The sequence below is a fragment of the Bos taurus genome, chromosome 19, assembly GCF_002263795.3.
Source record: "Bos taurus isolate L1 Dominette 01449 registration number 42190680 breed Hereford chromosome 19, ARS-UCD2.0, whole genome shotgun sequence".
NCBI classification, from domain to species: domain Eukaryota; kingdom Metazoa; phylum Chordata; class Mammalia; order Artiodactyla; family Bovidae; genus Bos; species Bos taurus.
The window spans coordinates 49784103-49803215 of NC_037346.1; the positions used below are offsets into that span (position 1 = coordinate 49784103).

The window sequence follows — 19113 nt, forward strand, 5'->3', positions numbered from 1 at the left end:
GTCAGCATTCCCTCCACACAGGCAACCGGGGGGCCACGGTCACGAGCAGATAACTCAGCCCCAGTTCCTGAGCAGGCCCACTGTCCCCAAAACACAGAGGTAAGTGCACTATGGGTTTCATTATTCATTATGACAAAACCGTAATGATCCTCTATGAGTTGGCATGTCTCAGACAGTCCTCTGTAAAGAGAAGAAACTAGAAAATAAAAATGTTTGCCTCAAAGTAGATTCAGCCCCTGACCCACGGGTATTCTCACACAAACTGCTGTGAACATCCCTTCATGCTCGGTCACTGGCTTTTGAGAGGACAGTGACTTTGGAGAGAAAAACCAGCAGGGCTCACCTAGAGATGGCCTTCAAGGCATCCCGCCTGGCCTCAGCAAAGCTCACGTCCTTGGGAGAAATGTGGGTAACGGCCCTCAGGCCTGCTAGAACCTGAAAAGCAAAGGCAGAACTGCGGGCCTGAAGACGCACGTACGTGCACGCAGGTGGAGGCCTGGCCTGGCACCCTGTGCCCGGAACACAGCACAGCATGGCTGGCGGCTTGTCCGGGTAGACCACATGCTCTGGAGCACACACAGAGCCCGAGTGGGGCAGAGGCGCCTCCAGCACTTCCCACGGCTGGCTCCTAACGACCCTCCTACCCACGCCCCCATCACTGGCACTCAGGCCATCTCTGCCAGTCTGCCTCCTCCCTCCAGGACAAGACCCTGCACCCAAGGCCAGCCATTCCCTCCCGCTCCCTGCTTGGAAAGTGCCCAGCTGCTCACATCTTCACCAGTTACTCTGGAAGTGACAGTTCCGTTCTAAATGCCAGGTGCTTCAAATAGAAAAGCCCCCGGGCAGGGTCTGGATGGTCTGCTCCCCATCTTGATACCTAAGCTGGTCTGGTGCCTTGGATCCCAAGGTGTCAGGGGCAGGGGAAGGCGACACAGGTGAGGGCACATGTGTGCCAGGCACCTGGCCACAGTGACACCTGGGAGGTGGGCCGCCAGGACCATGACTGACGTTTGAGTCGAGGGAAAGGGGAGCACAAAGGGAAGAGCTGGGTGGGCTGAGGCCGGCAGGGTCTCCTAGGTCTGACTCTGGCACCCACTCTCCCAGGGAGCTCAGGAGCCGAGTCAGGGTATGAGGGGAGCTGATGGATCACCCTGAAAGGAGACAGGCCGAGGATCATGGAACTCAAGGGCAAGCAGAACCCTGCCCCCCGGCCATGCCAGAGCATAGGACCCCGTGTTGGGGAGAAAAGGCCCCTCCCCAGGAGGAGTTCTGGGGTGGGAGGCCTGGGACCCTTCACGTGGCCACGGGGGCAGCCTTCCCAGATAAGGCCGGAGACATTTGCTCCTAATGCAGAAAAGGCTGGATGGCACGCCACAGGCAAGGAAAGGCTGGGGGTGTTTCCACGGAGGCCGAGGCTACCTCCTCAGCCAAGGAGTCAGCTCCCCCAAGCCTCCTCAGCTAGACTGCTCACCAGGCTCTCACAGACCACTCACTGCCCTGGGTGTTCCCCTCCCCTTCCTTACGGATGCACACGCTGGCCTGCAGGAACCCCTTCAGCCTACATACCCTGCTCGTGGGTCCGGTCCCACACGGCCCCCGCCATGCTAGGCCAGCCTCACCTGCCGGAGCCGGCCCTTCAGGAAGAAGGCCGGCAGGGCGCCCAAGGCCAGGGCACAGCCACAGCGAGTCATTTCCTCGGGGCTCTGGAGTTCAGCGAGATACAGCTTCACCAGCTCCTCTGAAAAGAAAGGACCAGAGCGTGACCACTGTTGTCCATTATCCACAAGACACACTCCCCAAGTACAGTCCAGAAGATGAGCAAACAGTGGCTGAAGGAAGGAGGGGCGACTTAGACGCCTAGAGCAGACGTGTTTTCAAAGCAGCGTAAATCAGCCAGATTGAAGAAAAGAGGTTTTCAGTAGGTGGTTTTAAGATTTTCATAAGCAATTTTAATACACAATTTCACTCTTGAGAAAATAAAGCCAACAGTTTTACCGGTAGTCAACACGGTCAAACTTCTGTTTTTTATTCACTAAGAACACAAATGCTTTCCTCAGATGATGAGGATACCTCCTCAAAGACCGAGAGCGAATGTGGTCCCAAGTGGGACCCCCAGGGCTAGGTGCTCAGGCGCAGCAGGGGTGCAGGGGCCGCTCCGCACGAGACACCCACGGCCGGTCGGGCAGAAACGGGCAGTGCAGTCAGTCAGACTGAGAGAGCACAGGGCTGGGAAAGCAGACCTTCCCACACGGGAGAGGCCAGTCATGGGAACTGGAGAGCAACCGAAACAGAGGTTTGACAGGGAGACACAGGACAGGATGGTAAAGAATCCGCCTACAATGTGGGGACCTGGGTTCAACCCCCGGGCTGGGAAGGCCTCCTGGAGAAGGGAAAGGCTACCTACCCACTCCAGTGTTCTGGCCTGGAGAATTCCATAGATTATACAGTCCACGGGGTTGCAAAGAGTCGGACACGGACTGAGTGACTTTCACTTTCACAGGAAAAGGGGCCCTGAAGCTATTCAAGAATTCAAGGAGGTCAAGTGGAAAACAGCTCTGTTCTCTGGAAAGGCAGCTCCGAAGTCGAGGAAAGCTGGATACCCTTGCTCTGCACCCACCACAACCGAAGAGGCGGTGCCACCACCGCTTACACTTCAACACAGCAAGGCTTCTGTAACGTGTGTGTGAAAGCCTCCGTCCTCATACATCAGGGTGGGGGAAACGAATTCCACTTGCACGGACACCTTTGGCGGAACTTACGATAACACACTTCAGCTGAAAATCCTCTTTCTAGACGTGGAGTCTGCGGACACAGAGGGCCAACTGTGCTGGCTCTTTAGGTAGAACTGCGTGTGGTACGAGGACACAGTATAACGTCACTAACTCAGAAAGTCTATCAGGATCAGATGACAAAGTATTTTCTAACTTTTGGAAAAATTCCCAAAAAGTAGATTTAGACTACTGCATCCATGATTCCAGATGTACAAGCTGGATTTTAAAAAGGCAGCGGATCAGATCAGATCAGTCGCTCAGTCGTGTCCGACTCTCTGCGACCCCATGAATCACAGCACGCCAGGCCTCCCTGTCCGTCACCAGCTCCCGGAGTTCACTCAGACTCACGTCCATCGAGTCAGTGATGCCATCCAGCCATCTCATCCTCTGTCGTCCCTTCTCCTCCTGCCCCCAATCCCTCCCAGCATCAGAGTCTTTTCCAATCAGTCAACTCTTCGCATGAGGTGGCCAAAGTACTGGAGTTTCAGCTTCAGCATCAGTCCTTCCAAAGAAATCCCAGAGCTGATCTCCTTCAGAATGGACTGGTTGGATCTCCTTGCAGTCCAATGGACTCTCAAGAGTCTTCTCCAACACCACAGTTCAAAAGCATCAATTCTTCAGCGCTCAGCCTTCTTCACAGTCCAACTCTCACATCCATACATGACCGCAGGAAAAACCATAGCTTGACTAGACGAACCTTTATTGGCAAAGTAATGTTTCTGCTTTTGAATATGCTATCTAGGTTGGTCATAACTTTCCTTCCAAGGAGTAAGCGTCTTTTATTTTCATGGTTGCGGTCACCATCTGCAATGATTTTGGAGCCCAGAAAAATAAAGTCTGACACTGTTTCCACTGTTTCCCCATCTATTTCCCATGAAGTGATGGGACTGGATGCCATGATCTTCGTTTTCTGAATGTTGAGCTTTGAGCCAACTTTTTCACTCTCCTCTTTCACTTTCATCAAGAGGCTTTTTAGTTCCTCTTCACTTTCTGCCATAAGGGTGGTGTCATCTGCATAGCTGAGGTTATTGATATTTCTCCCGGCAATCTTGATTCCAGCTTGTGTTTCTTCCAGTCCAGCGTTTCTCATGATGTACTCTGCATATAAGTTAAATAAACAGGGTGACAATATACAGCCGTGACGTACTCCTTTTCCTATTTGGAACCAGTCTGTTGTTCCATGTCCAGTTCTAACTGTTGCTTCCTGACCTGCATACAAATTTCTCAAGAGGCAGATCAGGTGGCCTGGTATTCCCATCTCTTGAAGAATTTTCCACAGTTTATCGTGATCCACACAGTCAAAGACTTTGGCATAGTCAATAAAGCAGAAATAGATGTTTTTCTGGAACTCTCTTGCTTTTTCTATGATCCAGCAGATGTTGGCAATTTGATCTCTGGTTCCTCTGCCTTTTCTAAAACCAGCTTGAACATCAGGAAGTTCACGGTTCACATATTGCTGAAGCCTGGCTTGGAGAATTTTGAGCATTACTTTACTAACGTGTGAGATGAGTGCAATTGTGCAGTAGTTTGAGCATTCTTCGGCATTGCCTTTCTTTGGGATTGGAATGAAAACTGACCTTTTCCAGTCCTGTGGCCACTGCTGAGTTTTCCAAATTTGCTGGCATATTGAGTGCAGCACTTTCACAGCATCATCTTTCAGGAACCAGAGATCAAATTGCCAACCTCCACTGGACCATAGAAAAAGCAAGGGAATTCCAGAAAAACATCTATATCTATTTCATTAACTTTGCTAAAGCCTTTTACTATGTGGATCACGACAAACTGCAGAAAATTCTTAAAGAGATGGGAAAACAAGATCACCTTACTTGCCTCCTGAGAAACCTGTTTACAGGTGAAGAAGCCACAGTTAGAACCGGACATGGAACAGACTGGTAGAAAGTTGGGAGAGGAGTATGTCAGGTTGTATACAGTCGCCCTGCTTATTTAATTTACATGCAGTGTATATCATGTGAAATGCTGTGCTGAATGAATTACAAGCTGGAATCAACACAGCAGGGAGAAATATCAACAGCCTCAGATATGCAAAAAGCAGAAAGTGAAGAACTAAAGACCCTCTTGATGAAGGTGAAAGACGAGAGTGAAAAAACTGGCTTAAAACTCAACATTCAAAAAACTAAGATCATGGCATCTGGGTCCAACAGTTCAGTTCAGTTCAGTTCAGTCGCTCAGTCGTGTCCGACTCTTCGCGATCCCATGAATCACAGCACGCCAGGCCTCCCTGTCCATCACCAACTCCCGGAGTTCACCCAAACTCATGTCCATCGAGTCGGTGATGCCATCCAGCCATCTCATCCTCTGTCGTCCCCTTCTCCTCCTGCCTCCAATCCCTCCCAGCATCAGGGTCTTTCCCAATGAGTCAACTCTTCGCATCAGGTGGCCAAAGTATTGGAGTTTCAGCCTTAGCATCAGTCCTTCCAATGAACACCCAGGACTTGTCTCCTTTAGAATGGACTGGTTGGATCTCCTTGCAGTCCAAGGGACTCTCAAGAGTCTTCTCCAACACCACAGTTCAAAAGCATCAATTCTTTGGCTCTCAGCTTTCTTCACAGTCCAACTCTCACATCCGTACATGACCACTGGAAAAACCACAGCCTTGACTAGATGGAACTTTGTTGGCAAAGTAATATCTCTGCTTTTTAATATGCTATCCAGGTCAGTCATAACTTTCCTTCCAAGGAGTAAGCGTCTTTTAACTTCATGGCTGCAATCACCATCTGCAGTGATTTTGGAGCCCCCCAAAAATAAAGTCTGACACTGTTTCCACTGTTTCCCCATCACTTCATGGCAAATAGATGGGGAAAAAATGGAAACAGGGACAGACTTCATTTTCTTGGACTCCAAAAATCACTTCAGACAGTGACTACAGCCATGAAATTAAAAGATACTTGCTCCTTGGAAGAAAAGCTATGATAAACCTAGACGGTATATTTAAAAACAGAAACATCACTTTGCTGACAAAGGGATGTAGTGTCAAAGCTATGGTTTTTCCAGTAGTCATCTATGGATGTGAGAGTTGGACCATAAAGAAAGCTGAGCACCGAAGAACTGGTGCTTTTGAACTGTGGTGCTGGAGAAGACTCGAGAGTCCCTTGGACAGCAAGGAAATCAAATCAGCCAATCCTAAAGGCAATCAACCCCAAATATTCGTTGGAAGAACGGATGCTAAAGCTGAAGTTCCAATACTCTGGCCACCTGATGCAAAGAGTCAACTCATTGGAAAAGACTTTGATCCTGGGAAAGATTGAGGGCAGGAGAATAGGGTGACAGAAAATTAGAGGGTTGGATGGCATCACTAAATCAATGGACATGAGTTTGAATACACTCATGAGAGATAGTGAAGGACAGGGAAGCCTGGCATGCTGCAGTCTATGGGGCCGCAAAGAGTCAGACAAGACTTAGCGACTGAAAAATAACCCATGATTCTTCCATACTTAAAATAATTTTTGAAGTGTTCCATATATTTTTGAAGTAACTGTAATAAATATTCTGTATTATGATACAAGGGAAAGCTCCAGGCCACATAACGTGTAAATACAAAGCTTTTTAATATGAAACTCCCACTCCGGAACTAGACCCTACAAACAGGACCGTGTGACGTGTCAGATAAACTGCAGCTTGGAGGCTAGTTCCGGAAAACCCAACTGATGCAAAGACATGCAACAAGACAGCTACACCGACGCTGTTCATGGGAAGAGGAAAAGATAATAACACATGAAGGACACGTGCCAGAAAAGCATTGTGGGTCATACAAAAATTCTAAATGCACTTAACCATGAAATAGAAAAGTCAGTCAAGTAATCACTGAATGAACAGACTCCAAGGAAAAAGCATGAAAGCAGGAGGACGTGGGAAGGCAGCAGAAGCGGACAATTCTGAGCTGACAGAGCCTGGGGAACGAGTGCGAATGACCGTCCCCTGATAATGAGGGCTGGGCCCCGAGGAAGACCAGGGACAGGACAGAAGAGAGGTCCTCCCAGAGACAGAGCTCCACCACAGCACTGGGAGCCTCCAAAGTCCAAAACAGGGCCCAGTGGACTTAAAAACATAACTTAACAAAACACCGCTGAAATAAGAGTTGATTCTACAGTAAAGTGGTAACATCCGGGAAGTGGAGCCCACGTGGCCTCAGAGAAGTCTGGCTCCAGGTGAGGATGGGAGGGGCTGAGGAGGGGTGGCATCACCACGGCCTGCAGCCCACTCTCTCTACCCCCCAGGCCCGTCCACACCACAGCAGGAGAGGCAGGCACCCCACAGCCACCCACCCCCAGCCCCACTGGGTGCAGGGCTGAGTGCAGACACCCACTCACCCTGTGCGGCAGCCTCTGCCTCCCCAGGCTCCTGGGCGTGGTACTCGCTGCAGAGGGCGGCCAGGGCCGACACAGCCGCCTCCTGAAACGGAGGAGACGTGAGTGAGCTGCAGGCTCCTGGTCAAGGAGCAGCCAGGTGGCCCTGCGGTCAGGCCAGTGACTTGGTTTGAAAGACCCAGAGGCTGATGACATCATTCTTTCTGGTATGTCTGCTAGACATTGTCATCATCGTCAGTCAGATGTGGTCATAAGTTTACTATTCTCTGCAACTAATACACTGGATATAAAAGTTATTTTCTCCATACAGTGCAAATTTCACGTCTCTCCATGTGAAAGGCAATAATGAAATGTGGTGTTTTCTTCTTTCCCAGCTGAAATAATGATGGAAAAGTGTGTTAAACACCAGAAGCTGCATGGCAAGGCCCCTCAGGTGAGCCACAGAGAGGCCTAGTATGCAGTGGAGCTGGGGGCCCAGGACTGCTGGGAACAGGGCTGGTTGGACAAGGAGGAAGGGCTGACCCAAGGCTGGGGCACCTCAGGGGACAAAGCGCAGGAATGGGGTTCACACCACAGAGGCCCTTGGCCCTCCTGTCGCCTCCACAGTGGCTCACCTCAGCCTTTCTCGTGGTAAAGACCACACGGGGCAAATGCTGGGTTCCTGTGTTCTTCCCAAGTGAAGGTCGCTTGGTCATGTCTGACTCTGTGGCCCGATGGACTATTCAGTCCATGGAATTCTCCGGGCCAGCATACTGGAGTGGGTAGTTCCCTTCTCCAGGGGATCTTCCCAACCCAGGGATCGAAACAGGGTCTCCTGCACTACAGGTGGCTTCTCCACCAACTGAGCTACCAGGGAAGCCTGGGTCTTCCCAGGGCTCCTTCAGATCAGGGAGCACCAACGGAGGTGCTGGGGGAGGGGTGTCCTCGCACAAATCAGAGGAGCAGGTTCACACACGGTCACGACTGGTGTGAATGAACTATGGATTGTTTTTAAAAGGAATTCTGACACCGATCATGAAGAACTCAAATTCAACTAGTAAAACTGTACCTGGATCCTACAGAACGATAAAGTTACTTATAGAAAAAGGGATGAAGACTGAAGATATGTTCTATTCACCCAACAGAAAAACTGAGACACAGGAGGCTGGAGAGCTACAAGAAAGACCAATATCTACTTCCAGTCCTTCATCCTCCACATCAAAGCCTAGTCATTATCAATACCAAGGCTATTATCTCTGCACGGGGGTAGGGGTTGCAACTCTGTTAGTCCAAAGTTCACCTGTCCTGAGGCAGGACAGCAGTGGCCACGGGGATGGGGACACACACCACACACTCTTGCTCACGTGACGTGACTGACACTGACATGCTGTCACGATTCTAGCAGTTTGCTCATCCGCACGTGAGCATCACAACAGGAGCCTCCAGCCCTAAATTATACAGCTCAATAGGGAACACGTTTAGAAGGCAAATTAATTAATAAAACTAGAAACAATAATAAAAAATTTAAATATTCTGGTCAATGATGGCTGCATTAGTTGTCCCGATCATAAATTACATAAACAATATCATTCAGAATTCCAAATATAATTATTGGCATTTATCAATCATGTTGGTCTACAAAAGGGACTCAAAATGCACAAAGACCTTTGAAACACTCAAATATTTATACACAGTGCAAAAGCCAGAGAGCCTTTGCTCCCCACACCTTTATATGTTGTCGAGAGTGACTTGAAATGAGGTGGAGGTTTTTCAAGGTGTCGTTTATCAGCCACTGCCAACCATCTGTCAAAGAAACAAATTCATTCAGCTGGTAAAGAACATTTGCATCAAATTAAAAACAACACCACACAGATCTTCTACCTCTCAAGTCAAAGTAGACAGTGACCTTTGAGAGGAACCTGCAGGAAATCTGAGGTACATGCTCTCCAGGTCGAATGAAATTCTAAAGGCCTTTGCCCTCTCCACCTATAGGGGTAAACTCTTCTTTCTGCTGTTGAAATGTGAAAACTGTCACGATGGGCAAGTTTTTGTTCTCCTTTTACCCCTGCAAGCTTCAAGTGGTCTTTGCCTGTACTTCTTCCCTGAACAATCCCCCCACCAATAAAAATCAAACACAAAATTCAACTAGATCTAATACTTGGAAACAAACACTAACTCATTTTTTGCTTCTTCCTCAAGTTACAGAACTTCTGAGGCTGTAAAGCAAAGAGCCAGCACAGCCAGCAGGGGCGGTGACCCCAAGGCTTTTCTTACTACCTCTCTGTGACCAGCGGCCACAACGTCAGAGCCTGGAGACGCTCCAGACCAGCACCGGGGCCTGACTGCCACCCCTGGAAGAGCCGAGGCAGCTGCTGGGCCTCCGCTCTCGCCCCTCGGGCTGGCACTGTCCAAATGGGAGAGGAACGGCTGAGAATGCCTGGTGCTGGGCACGGCCGTGACAGGCAGAGCTCCAGTCGGGAGCCCTGAGGAAGGAGCTTGAGCCCTTGGAAGAGAAGGAAGAATCTCTGCTTCTGTGGGGAGAGTGTGGGGGATGCTCCCTGTTTACAGTGGGTTCTTAACAGCAACTTAAAACAGATACTAACAAGATGGAATTTACCATCCACCCTAACAGGTTGGTCTTCACTTTTCAAGCTGAATTAGTTCTGGAAAAAAATGCCACAATGTGAGTCGCTGGAGAGGTGCACTTACCGATCACGGCGTCACCTCTGAAGGGCATTTTGGAAAGGGCCACGTTTTCTATTAAAATGCACACTAGGAAGAAAAAGGATGAACGCAATGTCATTTCCCCAAAAGTGTCCATCCCAGCACCCACCCTGCCGCACCGGAGCCCGGCGCGGCCAGCACCGCCTTCCCGCCCCTGCCCCTCAGCGTGGGCGTCGGGGGCGAGCCCCCAGCATGTCCTCAGCACCAGACCTGGCCCAGGCTCGGGGGCAGTGCCAGGAGCCACGAGCAGCAGCATCACGCTGGTGCCCTCGGGGAACCCTGCCCAGACAAGGGAGCAACACGTGGAGGCCGCAGGTCTGACCCCATACGAACCCCCAGGGACAGACAACTCAGCTCTCAAACCACGGACACCCACAAGTGACCAGGCGCTGTGGCTGAGCAGCAGGCACCTGCCCGATGAGGACCACGGAGAAGCAAGTTCCCCTGGAGGGGGGCTCCCCCACCTCAGGTCAGCACCAGGGTCCGGACAGGGTCAGAGGAGGTAACACGTATCACCCCGACGGGACAGTCCCCAGATGAGCCACAGTGCACAAAGCTCTGGTAAATTCCTGACCTCTGTAAATAATGCAGTGTCCGTTTTAATAAACTACCACTTCTGCGCGTGGAAACATAGACCAGTAGAGCTGCTCAGCGGCCACCACCACAAGGACACCTGAGCCTCTGTGTGGTGGCCTCACATGGCTGTCCTGGCACCAAGGAGGCTCTGACCTGCCCGGCGCCTGCCCACAGGCCACGTGGCTCTGCCCATCCCACATGGCTCCTCACGCTGCCCATTCACACAGCAAATGCACCCCTACCTCGGTCACTACAATAGAACAGCCTAATGGTTTTCTCCTACTGAATGAGTAGTTTGCATTTGCTGGAAAAAATCTAACACTACAGAAAAATAAGATAGAAAACCACTACTGACATTTTGGTGGCCATGTAATTTGGGGGTCCCATCACGGACCTTCACAGGCTGAGAGAGCACAGGCGCTCCTCCTGTCAGCTCGGTGCCCTGACCCCGTCTTCACCACCTTGCTCCTGCCTTGACCCCGAAACTAAGCTGAGCTGGAGCATGGCTCCCACACCTCCTCCCATGCTCAGAGGGTCACAGACCATAGGCGCCCCCCGCCATGGCCAGGCTAGGCTGGGCTGGCAGCAACAAATCCCAACCTCAGCGCCCACAGCAACAGAGGCTCCCTGTGCCCACTGCACAGCCGCCATGCCTCAGCAGGGGTGCCCGTCACTGCCCCCCAGGGACCAGTGACCGGCGGCAGCTGTCCTCTGAAATGCTGCCAGGCCAGCGAGGAAGCCAGCTCTGCAGTCTCTGTGAGCATGGACTCCACCCCACCTCCTCACACTCCCGACTCCCACCGTCCTGAGCACAGATGTGACCTGCCAGCACGAGGGGGCCTGGGGGCCAGAGGAGGGGTGTCCCAGCAGAGCCAGGATGCGCACAGGCCCCTCCCCGGCTCCAGCCACCGAACTGCTTTTCTTCTCAAACAACGTAACTGACCACGGGAGACCCCATGCTCTTTAGAAGACGGGCAACATCCCACACTATGGTTATGAAACTGTTAATCCAATATTTCCTGTTGGGCTCAGCTCTCCTTCCAGTTTCTGTCATGTCAAACAAGATGGCCACACACATCCCATCAGCACACAGACTGCCTGTCTGTCCAGCAGGATGCCTGTCACCCCTACATGTTTTGGGGGTGCAGAGTCCTAGGAGTGGCCATGCAGGGCAGAAGACTGCACATTTTTAATCCTAAGAGACAATGCCCTTCGCAACCGGAAAATGCTGTAACAACATATACTCCAGAGCAGGCGTTCCATCGGCAGAGGATCACCCAGCTCTGACGTAGCCAATATGATCGAGAAGACGCGTCCTCCTCGTGGAGCTAACCAGCATCTCCCCAGCAACCAGGTGAGGCTGAAAACTTCCTGGGTAGGAAGTTTTTTAGGGACCAATGTGATCACTTAATTTCTCCTAAAATTTCCTTCAAGTTTTAAAAAATGTACCTCCTACACTTAAGTTTAATCAGGAATTAATCAGTAAAATGTCCGTTAATTAGAGATTTAGCTTTTTGTGTATGTGTGCAGAGGGGACACAGTTTTGGTTCCTTCCACGTGGTTCCTTGGGACATCATCAACCACTCTATCAACTGCCCTCTTCAGCCAGGTTGGAAACACGTACCTTCTTTGTCACACGTGAAATCCCATGTACGTTTGAAACTTCTGATTCTCCCTTCTGTTTTATCAATCTATCATATTGAAGAGGGAAAGAGGGCAACATTCGCAGTCCTAACTGTATCACCCCTTCATGGGACACTTACTCTACTCATTCATCCCACCCCAGCGGCTGCCAGCCCCGTAGCTACTAAAATGTATCTGGACCCACAGAAGCTGAAAATTAAGAGCCTGGGGTGCACACACACAGGAGAAGCAGCGGGCTGAGCAGGCAGCCCTGGAGTTAGGATGTGCAGGCCAGGTGCACCGCCACGGTAACTCTGACCAGAAAACGGCCCGGCCACTGGTCCCTGCAAAGGAGCCCATCAGGGAACTTTACAAGGTGGAAAACAAGTAAGTAAATAGCCTTGGGACTTTTGTCTTCCTTCAGTGGTGGGAAGAAAGGACCTTGCCCCACAACCTGCAGCCTCTGTTGCTCAGACCTACCTGCTTGTCTCATGAGCTCTCCTCCCAGACCCCTGAAAATTAATGAAAACAAAGTTAAAACTCTTGTTATACAAAACGTAAATATTTTCACCGAGTAACAGATGTAACTTCAGGCTCCAAAAAATATTAAGACGACATTAAAGAGCTGCATTTGTTGTTGGCCACGTGAACTACTTTTTATGAAAAGAAAATATGTGCTGTGACCGCTTATGAGATGATTTTCAGTTTTCACTGGAGACTCTAATCCCTGGTATGAATTATATCACAGAATCCCATGTAACAAACTCCAAACACTGTTCAACTCTTATTTTGTAAAAACTACAGGAACTTAAGGCACCAGGAAGATATCATCACCCAGCAGGATCGGGGAGAGGGGCTGCCCGCCTGGACCCCTGACTGACGTGGGACGCTGACGATGGGGAACTGGTGGACATGAGTTCAAGAAACACTCCGGGAGAAGGCAGGAAAGCTATGGCTTCCGGCCGAGGCAGAGGAACAGGATTCGAGTTCGCCCTCCTGCCTCAAACAAGTGGAAAACTGGACAAACATCCAGAGGCTTGCAGACAGAGGTGTGGGAGGAAGGAAGGAGCAGCCAGGGCCCAGCAGGGAGGCCCCCGCAGATGGAAGGTGGGGAGGCCAAGGCGGCCGGAACCTGAGGGGCTGCGGAGCAGCACCCCAGCGCTGACCCTGAGCTGCACGTTCGAGAAAGGAAACCACCTGAGTCTGAAAGAAGAAAAACACTCCTAAGGAGAAGGCGGGGCACGCATAGGAACCCATACAGGCGGGGAGGAGCCCCCTCAGGCAGAGCACGGGCCTCCTCAGGCACGAGGCACCAGGACACCCCCGCAAGGAGCACCTGAGCGGCCGGCCCACTTGTTTTGGCCCTGCCAGGCCTCCAGAGCCGGCTGTGAAAGGGTCCAACTGAGCCCACCAGGCGAGCAGAGCCCGACAGCAGCAGGCGGCGCCCAGCGACAGAAACACCACAGAGCCCAGCGCCCCGCTGAGAATCAGAACACCCCTCACGACTCCAAGAAAACAACCCGCACAGACCCAGCAGCTCCCCAAGAGGAGGGGATACACACACAGGGTTGTCAGAACAGCTCTCAGCTCATGCACATGTCCCAGGAGGGGAGGAGAGGGACTGAGTCACAGCAAGACACAAACAGGACCTCGAGAAATAAAAACACAGACCTGAAAAGAAAAGCTGCACTGAACGCAATCAACGATGATGGGAACAGAAACCAAAGCAATAAAGACGAAGAGGTTAGAGAGACCCAGCTCAAAGATAAGCGAATCACGTAAAAACGACAGAGTCTGTTTAAATAGCCTCCAGTGGACCAAGTACAGGGCGGTTTAAGTCACAGAAGGAATAACAAGGACGTTACTAAATTACAACGTGGTGTTGGCGGGGGTGGGGGGGCGGTGCACGAGTCTATAGTGATACATCAGACAGGCAGACAGCAGGGTGGGAGTGGGGAGGGACGCTGCTCTTTGCAGACAAGTCTCAGAAAATGCACATGGAAAGAATGAGGGAATCAGCCAGGCACCCACTGGCAGACCACAGGGTGATGGCTGACTCAGGCAAGGCCGGCACTGGAAACCAGGATCCACGAGTCTTGAAACCACCGTCAGGCCAGTTGCTAGCTGCAAGGGGGTGCATGCCTCTCACCGGCACGTCTGACCTTCTGGAGGTCGTCCCTAAACCCAGGGGTCAAGTCAGCGTCTCCACCAGGGGGCAAACACACCGATGTCACAGGCAACACAAGGGTCCGCAGGGCCGTGCCGGCCACGCCACGGGCGAGCCAGAGCCGGCCGCACCGGCCACGCCATGGGCGAGCCAGAGCCGTCATGCAGGGAGCACCCCAGCAAACCCGGCATGTGCGATGGCACACAGCACACCTGGCCTGAAAAGAGGCTGCGTCGTGCAAAGCAAAAAGGGGGCTAACTGAGTAACACCAAACACAGCACAAAAACTTGAGTAGGTCCTAGCTCAAGGGGGAAAGAAGGCTACGGAGAGCATTTGAAGACAAGCTGAAGGAACCTCCGCTTACAGATCACGGAGGTCACATGGAACCTCCTGGGTGCAGTGCAGACGCTGGTCGTATGTGGTCACACAGGAGAAAGTCCCTGCTCTTCCCTGATCCTTTCTCGAGTTTTAAAGAGGAAGTAACAGGCCCAGAACTTACTAAAGAAAACAAACAACACACGTATACAGAGAGAAAGAAAGCAAACGGTCAAGATGTTATGAATGACTGACTGAGGTGGGGAAGGGTGAACAGGCATTCCCTGCGTGATTCTTTTAATTTTACTTAGACCCCAAACTCAAGATAAAACGTTCGGGGTTAGGGAAAATCAGTCCTTGCTACGTCCTCCCCCAGGAAGATTTCTGAGCGCAGTCCGCCCAAGAGAACGCAGTTCCCAGAGTCGCTCACATCTCTGAGAAAGCAAGGGGGCCCCAAAGAGACCGGGGGAACCCAGCACCCCTGAGGCCACAAGGCCGTGGCTCCCAGGACAGCAGGCGGCCTCCCAAGGGCCAATTGCTTCACTCACAGAGGGGCAGGAGCACACCCCCCAGGGGACCAGAAGAGAGGGCGGGTGCAAACCCCACATGCAACTCACATTTCCCTCCAAGATCAAGATCCAGCTCCCTCGACCACATGACCTGCCGTTTCCATTTCCCCACAGTTCACATTTCTTTAAGACTTTCTGTCCTGCAAAGGATGGCCTGTCACCACTCCTGCAGGAGGGCCTGACGCTGCCAGACACGTAGGGACTGGGCCGTGGCCACCACAAGCAACGAGGCCCCCACGCACTCAAGTGTCAGAGGAAATTCAGCGAGGGCTCCCCAGAGAGCTCCAGGCCCGCTGACGGAAGTGCCTGCCAGGTTTCAGAGCTTGGGCGTTCCCAGTCAGGAGCACCACGCAGCCTGGCCAGGAGTTCTCACCCTCCTGCCCCTCCTCAACAGGGATTCTCCTTCCAACCTGCCGGACACAGCGAGTGCTCAGAGCTCCCACCGCACACGGCAGTCCTCCCAGCACAAGCCCCCCACAGCCAGCCAGCACTGACCACCCCTGGTGTCACGGGGCCGCCCTGTCAGTCTGTCAGAACCTGTGAGATGCTCCAGCCCTGTGTCCTTTGCCAATGTAAGAGGGATCTTCAGGTCACGTGGGACCCAAGGTTCTAGCACCAGACTGACCTAAGGGGTCCCTTCCAGGAGAGAGGATTTACTTCCATAGGCGAGGCTGCTTCCTGGAGGTGAGGGCCAAGAAGGAAGGGTCTGGAGCTTTGTCCCTTCCAGCTCCAAGGAGGTCCCAGCTATGGAGGTCTGAGCCCGAGAAGGCTCTGCCAGGCAGGATCCTCCATTTACTTGGGCCGGGAGCCCTGTGGGAGGTCAACACTGGTAGTGCCATCTGTGGTGGGCCCTCACATCACAGAGAATCAGCTCAACCCAATGGAAACCCTGGATGCCAAGGCTGGGGGGGTGGTCTCCCTGGGTGGCAAAAGCTGTGTGTCACAAGTAGCCATTAGGAGGATTTGGTTTGACTCCACGGGGTCAGGACCCAGCCAGGAAGCTGTGCCTCATCTGCCAGGGACTCTGTCCTCTGGGCCTTTTATGTTGCTGATTTGAATGAACACTTTTGCAGCAATAAGCCACAGTCACAGCATCAAGAGCTCAGTTGGTAAAGAATCCGCCTGTAATGCAGGAGACCTGGGTTCAATTCCTGGGTTGGGAAGATCCCCTGGAGAAGGGAAAGGCTACCCACTCCAGTATTCTGGCTGGAGAATTTCATGGACTGTATTGTTCATGGAGTCGCAAAGAGTCAGACATGACTGAGTGACTTTCACTTTCATTTTTTTCCACAGCACCAAAGGCTATGCTGAGTGCCGAGTCCTTCTGCCAGCCCAGTCCCTGATCCTGGGAGTGGTCTCGGGGACCCCCAAATTCACAATCAGAAAACAGTCGAAGGAAATAGTGGGGCTAAGCTGGATCTCACAGGTCAGGACTGGACACTCGGATTCAGGCCCCTGCAGTCTGGTTCTGTGGGGCACGTGCCCTCCCTTCTGTGGTCTGTGTGGGAGTCATACCTGGGGAACAAACACTGCTGAGGCGCCAGGCCCGTCCCACCCAGAGCCCTTGTTACACCAGACGCCACGCGCATCATCTCCCTACGCTGGCCTCAAGGAAGGGGCTTCTTTTCTATTACTTTTGAGATTTATCACTAGAAAAGAACATTTAAAGGCAATGAACAGATGTGCATTTGGAATTTGTAAAATGCTAACAATATCATCAGAAGTCTTCAGCTCCAAAAAAAGCCACACACGACAAAAGCACACTGGCCCTAGGGTGGCCAGGGGTTCACTCCTCAGTTCACCTGGCACGCAGCTCACTCCCTGCTCATCCATGGTTAGTCCAGCGGAGTTCAGGCCACTTCATCAGGAACAAGTGAACACGTTTTCATGTATGAGAAAATGAGTCGTTCCTCTCTATTTAAAACAGATGAAAAGCAGGCAGGCAGCACTGGTGGAACAGCCAAGAGCGCCCACGGGAACTCCCTCCAGGCCTCCACCCAAGAAGCAGAAACCGGGAGGCAGAGCCACACCCACGGGTGCAGGTCCACACCAGGCCCCGCCCACCCAGCAGGAGACTCGCTCAGCAGAGTTATCACCTGCAGGATGCCTCTAAGGGAAGGACCATTAAACAGGAAACAGACACCACCGAAGAGCCCAGGAACCTCGTCCCGTCTCCACACTGACCACAGAGGGTCCTGACACAGGTATTCACCCAAGAAAAACAGAAACACACGTCCACACCAAGACTCATATGCCAATATGCACAGAAGTGAAGATGCCCATCACCTGGCAAGAAGGTACCAAGCACACAGGTCGCTGACCACCAACAGCTCTTTGGGAGAACGCACCGCTACACACCAGCCACACGGTGAGTCTCAGAAACAGCACTCTCGGTGAGGAAGACCAGACCCTAAGACTGCACAGTATAGTTCTATCCACATGAGAGTCAGAGGGCGGACCACAGCCACCAGGGCAGAGGGGACCTGCTGCAAAGGGCAGAAGGCAGATCCAGCCGGTGCCGCTGCTGCGGGTGGTCTGTCCACAGCCACAAGCCTGTCAGGCTCCACAGTCAAAGGCGGAAGCTTCTCGTCATGTTGTCTGTGAAGCTCAGAACCCAACCACGCCTTTCATGGCTCTTCACTTGCTCAAATACGACACACAGATGACTCAGCAAGGACCACTCAGGAGATGCCCGTGACTAGGGGCCCAATGTTTTCTTCACAAAACATAAAACTTTAGGTATGTAAATCTTACCTGTATAACTGACGATCGTAAAGCTAAAAATAAAGAATTGAAAATTAGTCATCTGAATTACTAGGATTTAAAAATATAACACAGCAGGTATATAACATCAACGAGCATCAGAAGGAGAACAGAGAGACAAGCACAGGCGGGCGTCTCGCAGGAGGGCTGACAGAGTGCACTCCACTCTCCAGGAGCACCTCGCTAAGAAGCCCCTCCCTCGCTAAGACCCTCCGGCACAACTGCGCTTGATCCCCAAGACAGCCCAGATTCCTCCCTCCCTGGCCTTGTAGGGAAACCGAGGGTCAGAGCAGGGAGGAAGAGGGTCACCAGCCAGTGACAGCAGGGAGATGCCTGGATACCGGACCTGCCCCCCAACAGCCCCTCAGGCAGAAAATTAAGCCTGCCAGCCCTTCTCCTGGCAAGGAACTCAGAGAAGCACCTCAGCATCCCACTAACTACCGTCCCTGCCCCCACTCACTGAAAGCTCATGCTGTGCCAAAAACTCCACCCAACTCTCCAGACACATTCTTCAGTTCTCACAGAAACTCAAGCAAGTAGGTTCCGCTATCATCCAGGCTCTACAAAAAAAAGAAGCCGAGGACGGGGTGGCCCCCACACTGAACCTTCTACAGCACCACTTGGTATCAGCCTGGCTCCACAGTGTCCAGGTAGCACCAGACTCCACTCTACAGTGAGAAATGAGGGCTTCTCTGGTGGTCCAGGGGTTAAGAGTCCACCTTGCAATGCAAGGGACACGAGTTAAATCCCTGGTCGGGGAACATCACCCCTGCACCACAACTCCCGAGATAAGCTCTGGAGCCCGTGAGCCACAAATACTGGAGCCCAAGCGCCCTGGAGCCCACGCTCCAAACAAGAGAAGCCATCACCATGAGCAGCTCAAGCACTGCAACGGAGAGTAGCCCCTGCTTACCGGGATGAGAAAGCCCGCGTGCAGCAACAACGACCCACCACAGCCAAAAACATACACAGAGACACCCTTAAAGGTGAGAAACGCACCTCAACAGATGAAATGACTTTGCTAAAATGGAAATGAAAGCTAACAGCACCAACGGGATGAGGGGAGGATGTCAAAATGGTCAATTATCACATAAAAATCCTACAACAGAACTCAACCCAGAACAACAAATGGTAAAGCTTAACACTCAAGAGTGACTTTCATGCTATCCTATAACATTCAGACCCAGAGCTCGTACTTCACCAATTTTGAGTCACAAAAAGCCTTTGAGAATCTCAAAACCCAGAAAAACACACACACCTCCCCCCCAGAGAAGTGCATACATAAACCCTGGGTGTGACTG

At 51.9% G+C, this 19113-nt stretch overlaps 2 protein-coding genes across 6 annotated transcripts in view; one reads left to right on the top strand and one right to left on the bottom strand.

Annotated features, from left to right (window-relative positions):
* The window catches only part of B3GNTL1 (UDP-GlcNAc:betaGal beta-1,3-N-acetylglucosaminyltransferase like 1), a 131641-nt gene extending 121974 nt beyond the window's left edge, over window positions 1–9667 (top strand). The window contains exon 13 of the mRNA XM_024980962.2: window positions 22–9667. The gene's annotated coding sequence lies outside the window, so the exon portion shown is untranslated. The remainder of the gene's footprint in view (window positions 1–21) is intronic.
* The window catches only part of TBCD (tubulin folding cofactor D), a 148305-nt gene that overhangs the window by 15644 nt on the left and 113548 nt on the right, over window positions 1–19113 (bottom strand). For all 5 annotated transcript variants that reach the window (XM_010816446.4, NM_174194.2, XM_010816445.4 and 2 more), the window contains 7 exon segments: window positions 17804–17826; window positions 12479–12510; window positions 9785–9847; window positions 8802–8878; window positions 7100–7181; window positions 1620–1738; window positions 344–435 (listed from right to left, as the gene is read on the bottom strand). In XM_010816446.4, coding sequence (XP_010814748.1) covers window positions 344–435; window positions 1620–1738; window positions 7100–7181; window positions 8802–8878; window positions 9785–9847; window positions 12479–12510; window positions 17804–17826 — 488 coding nt within the window.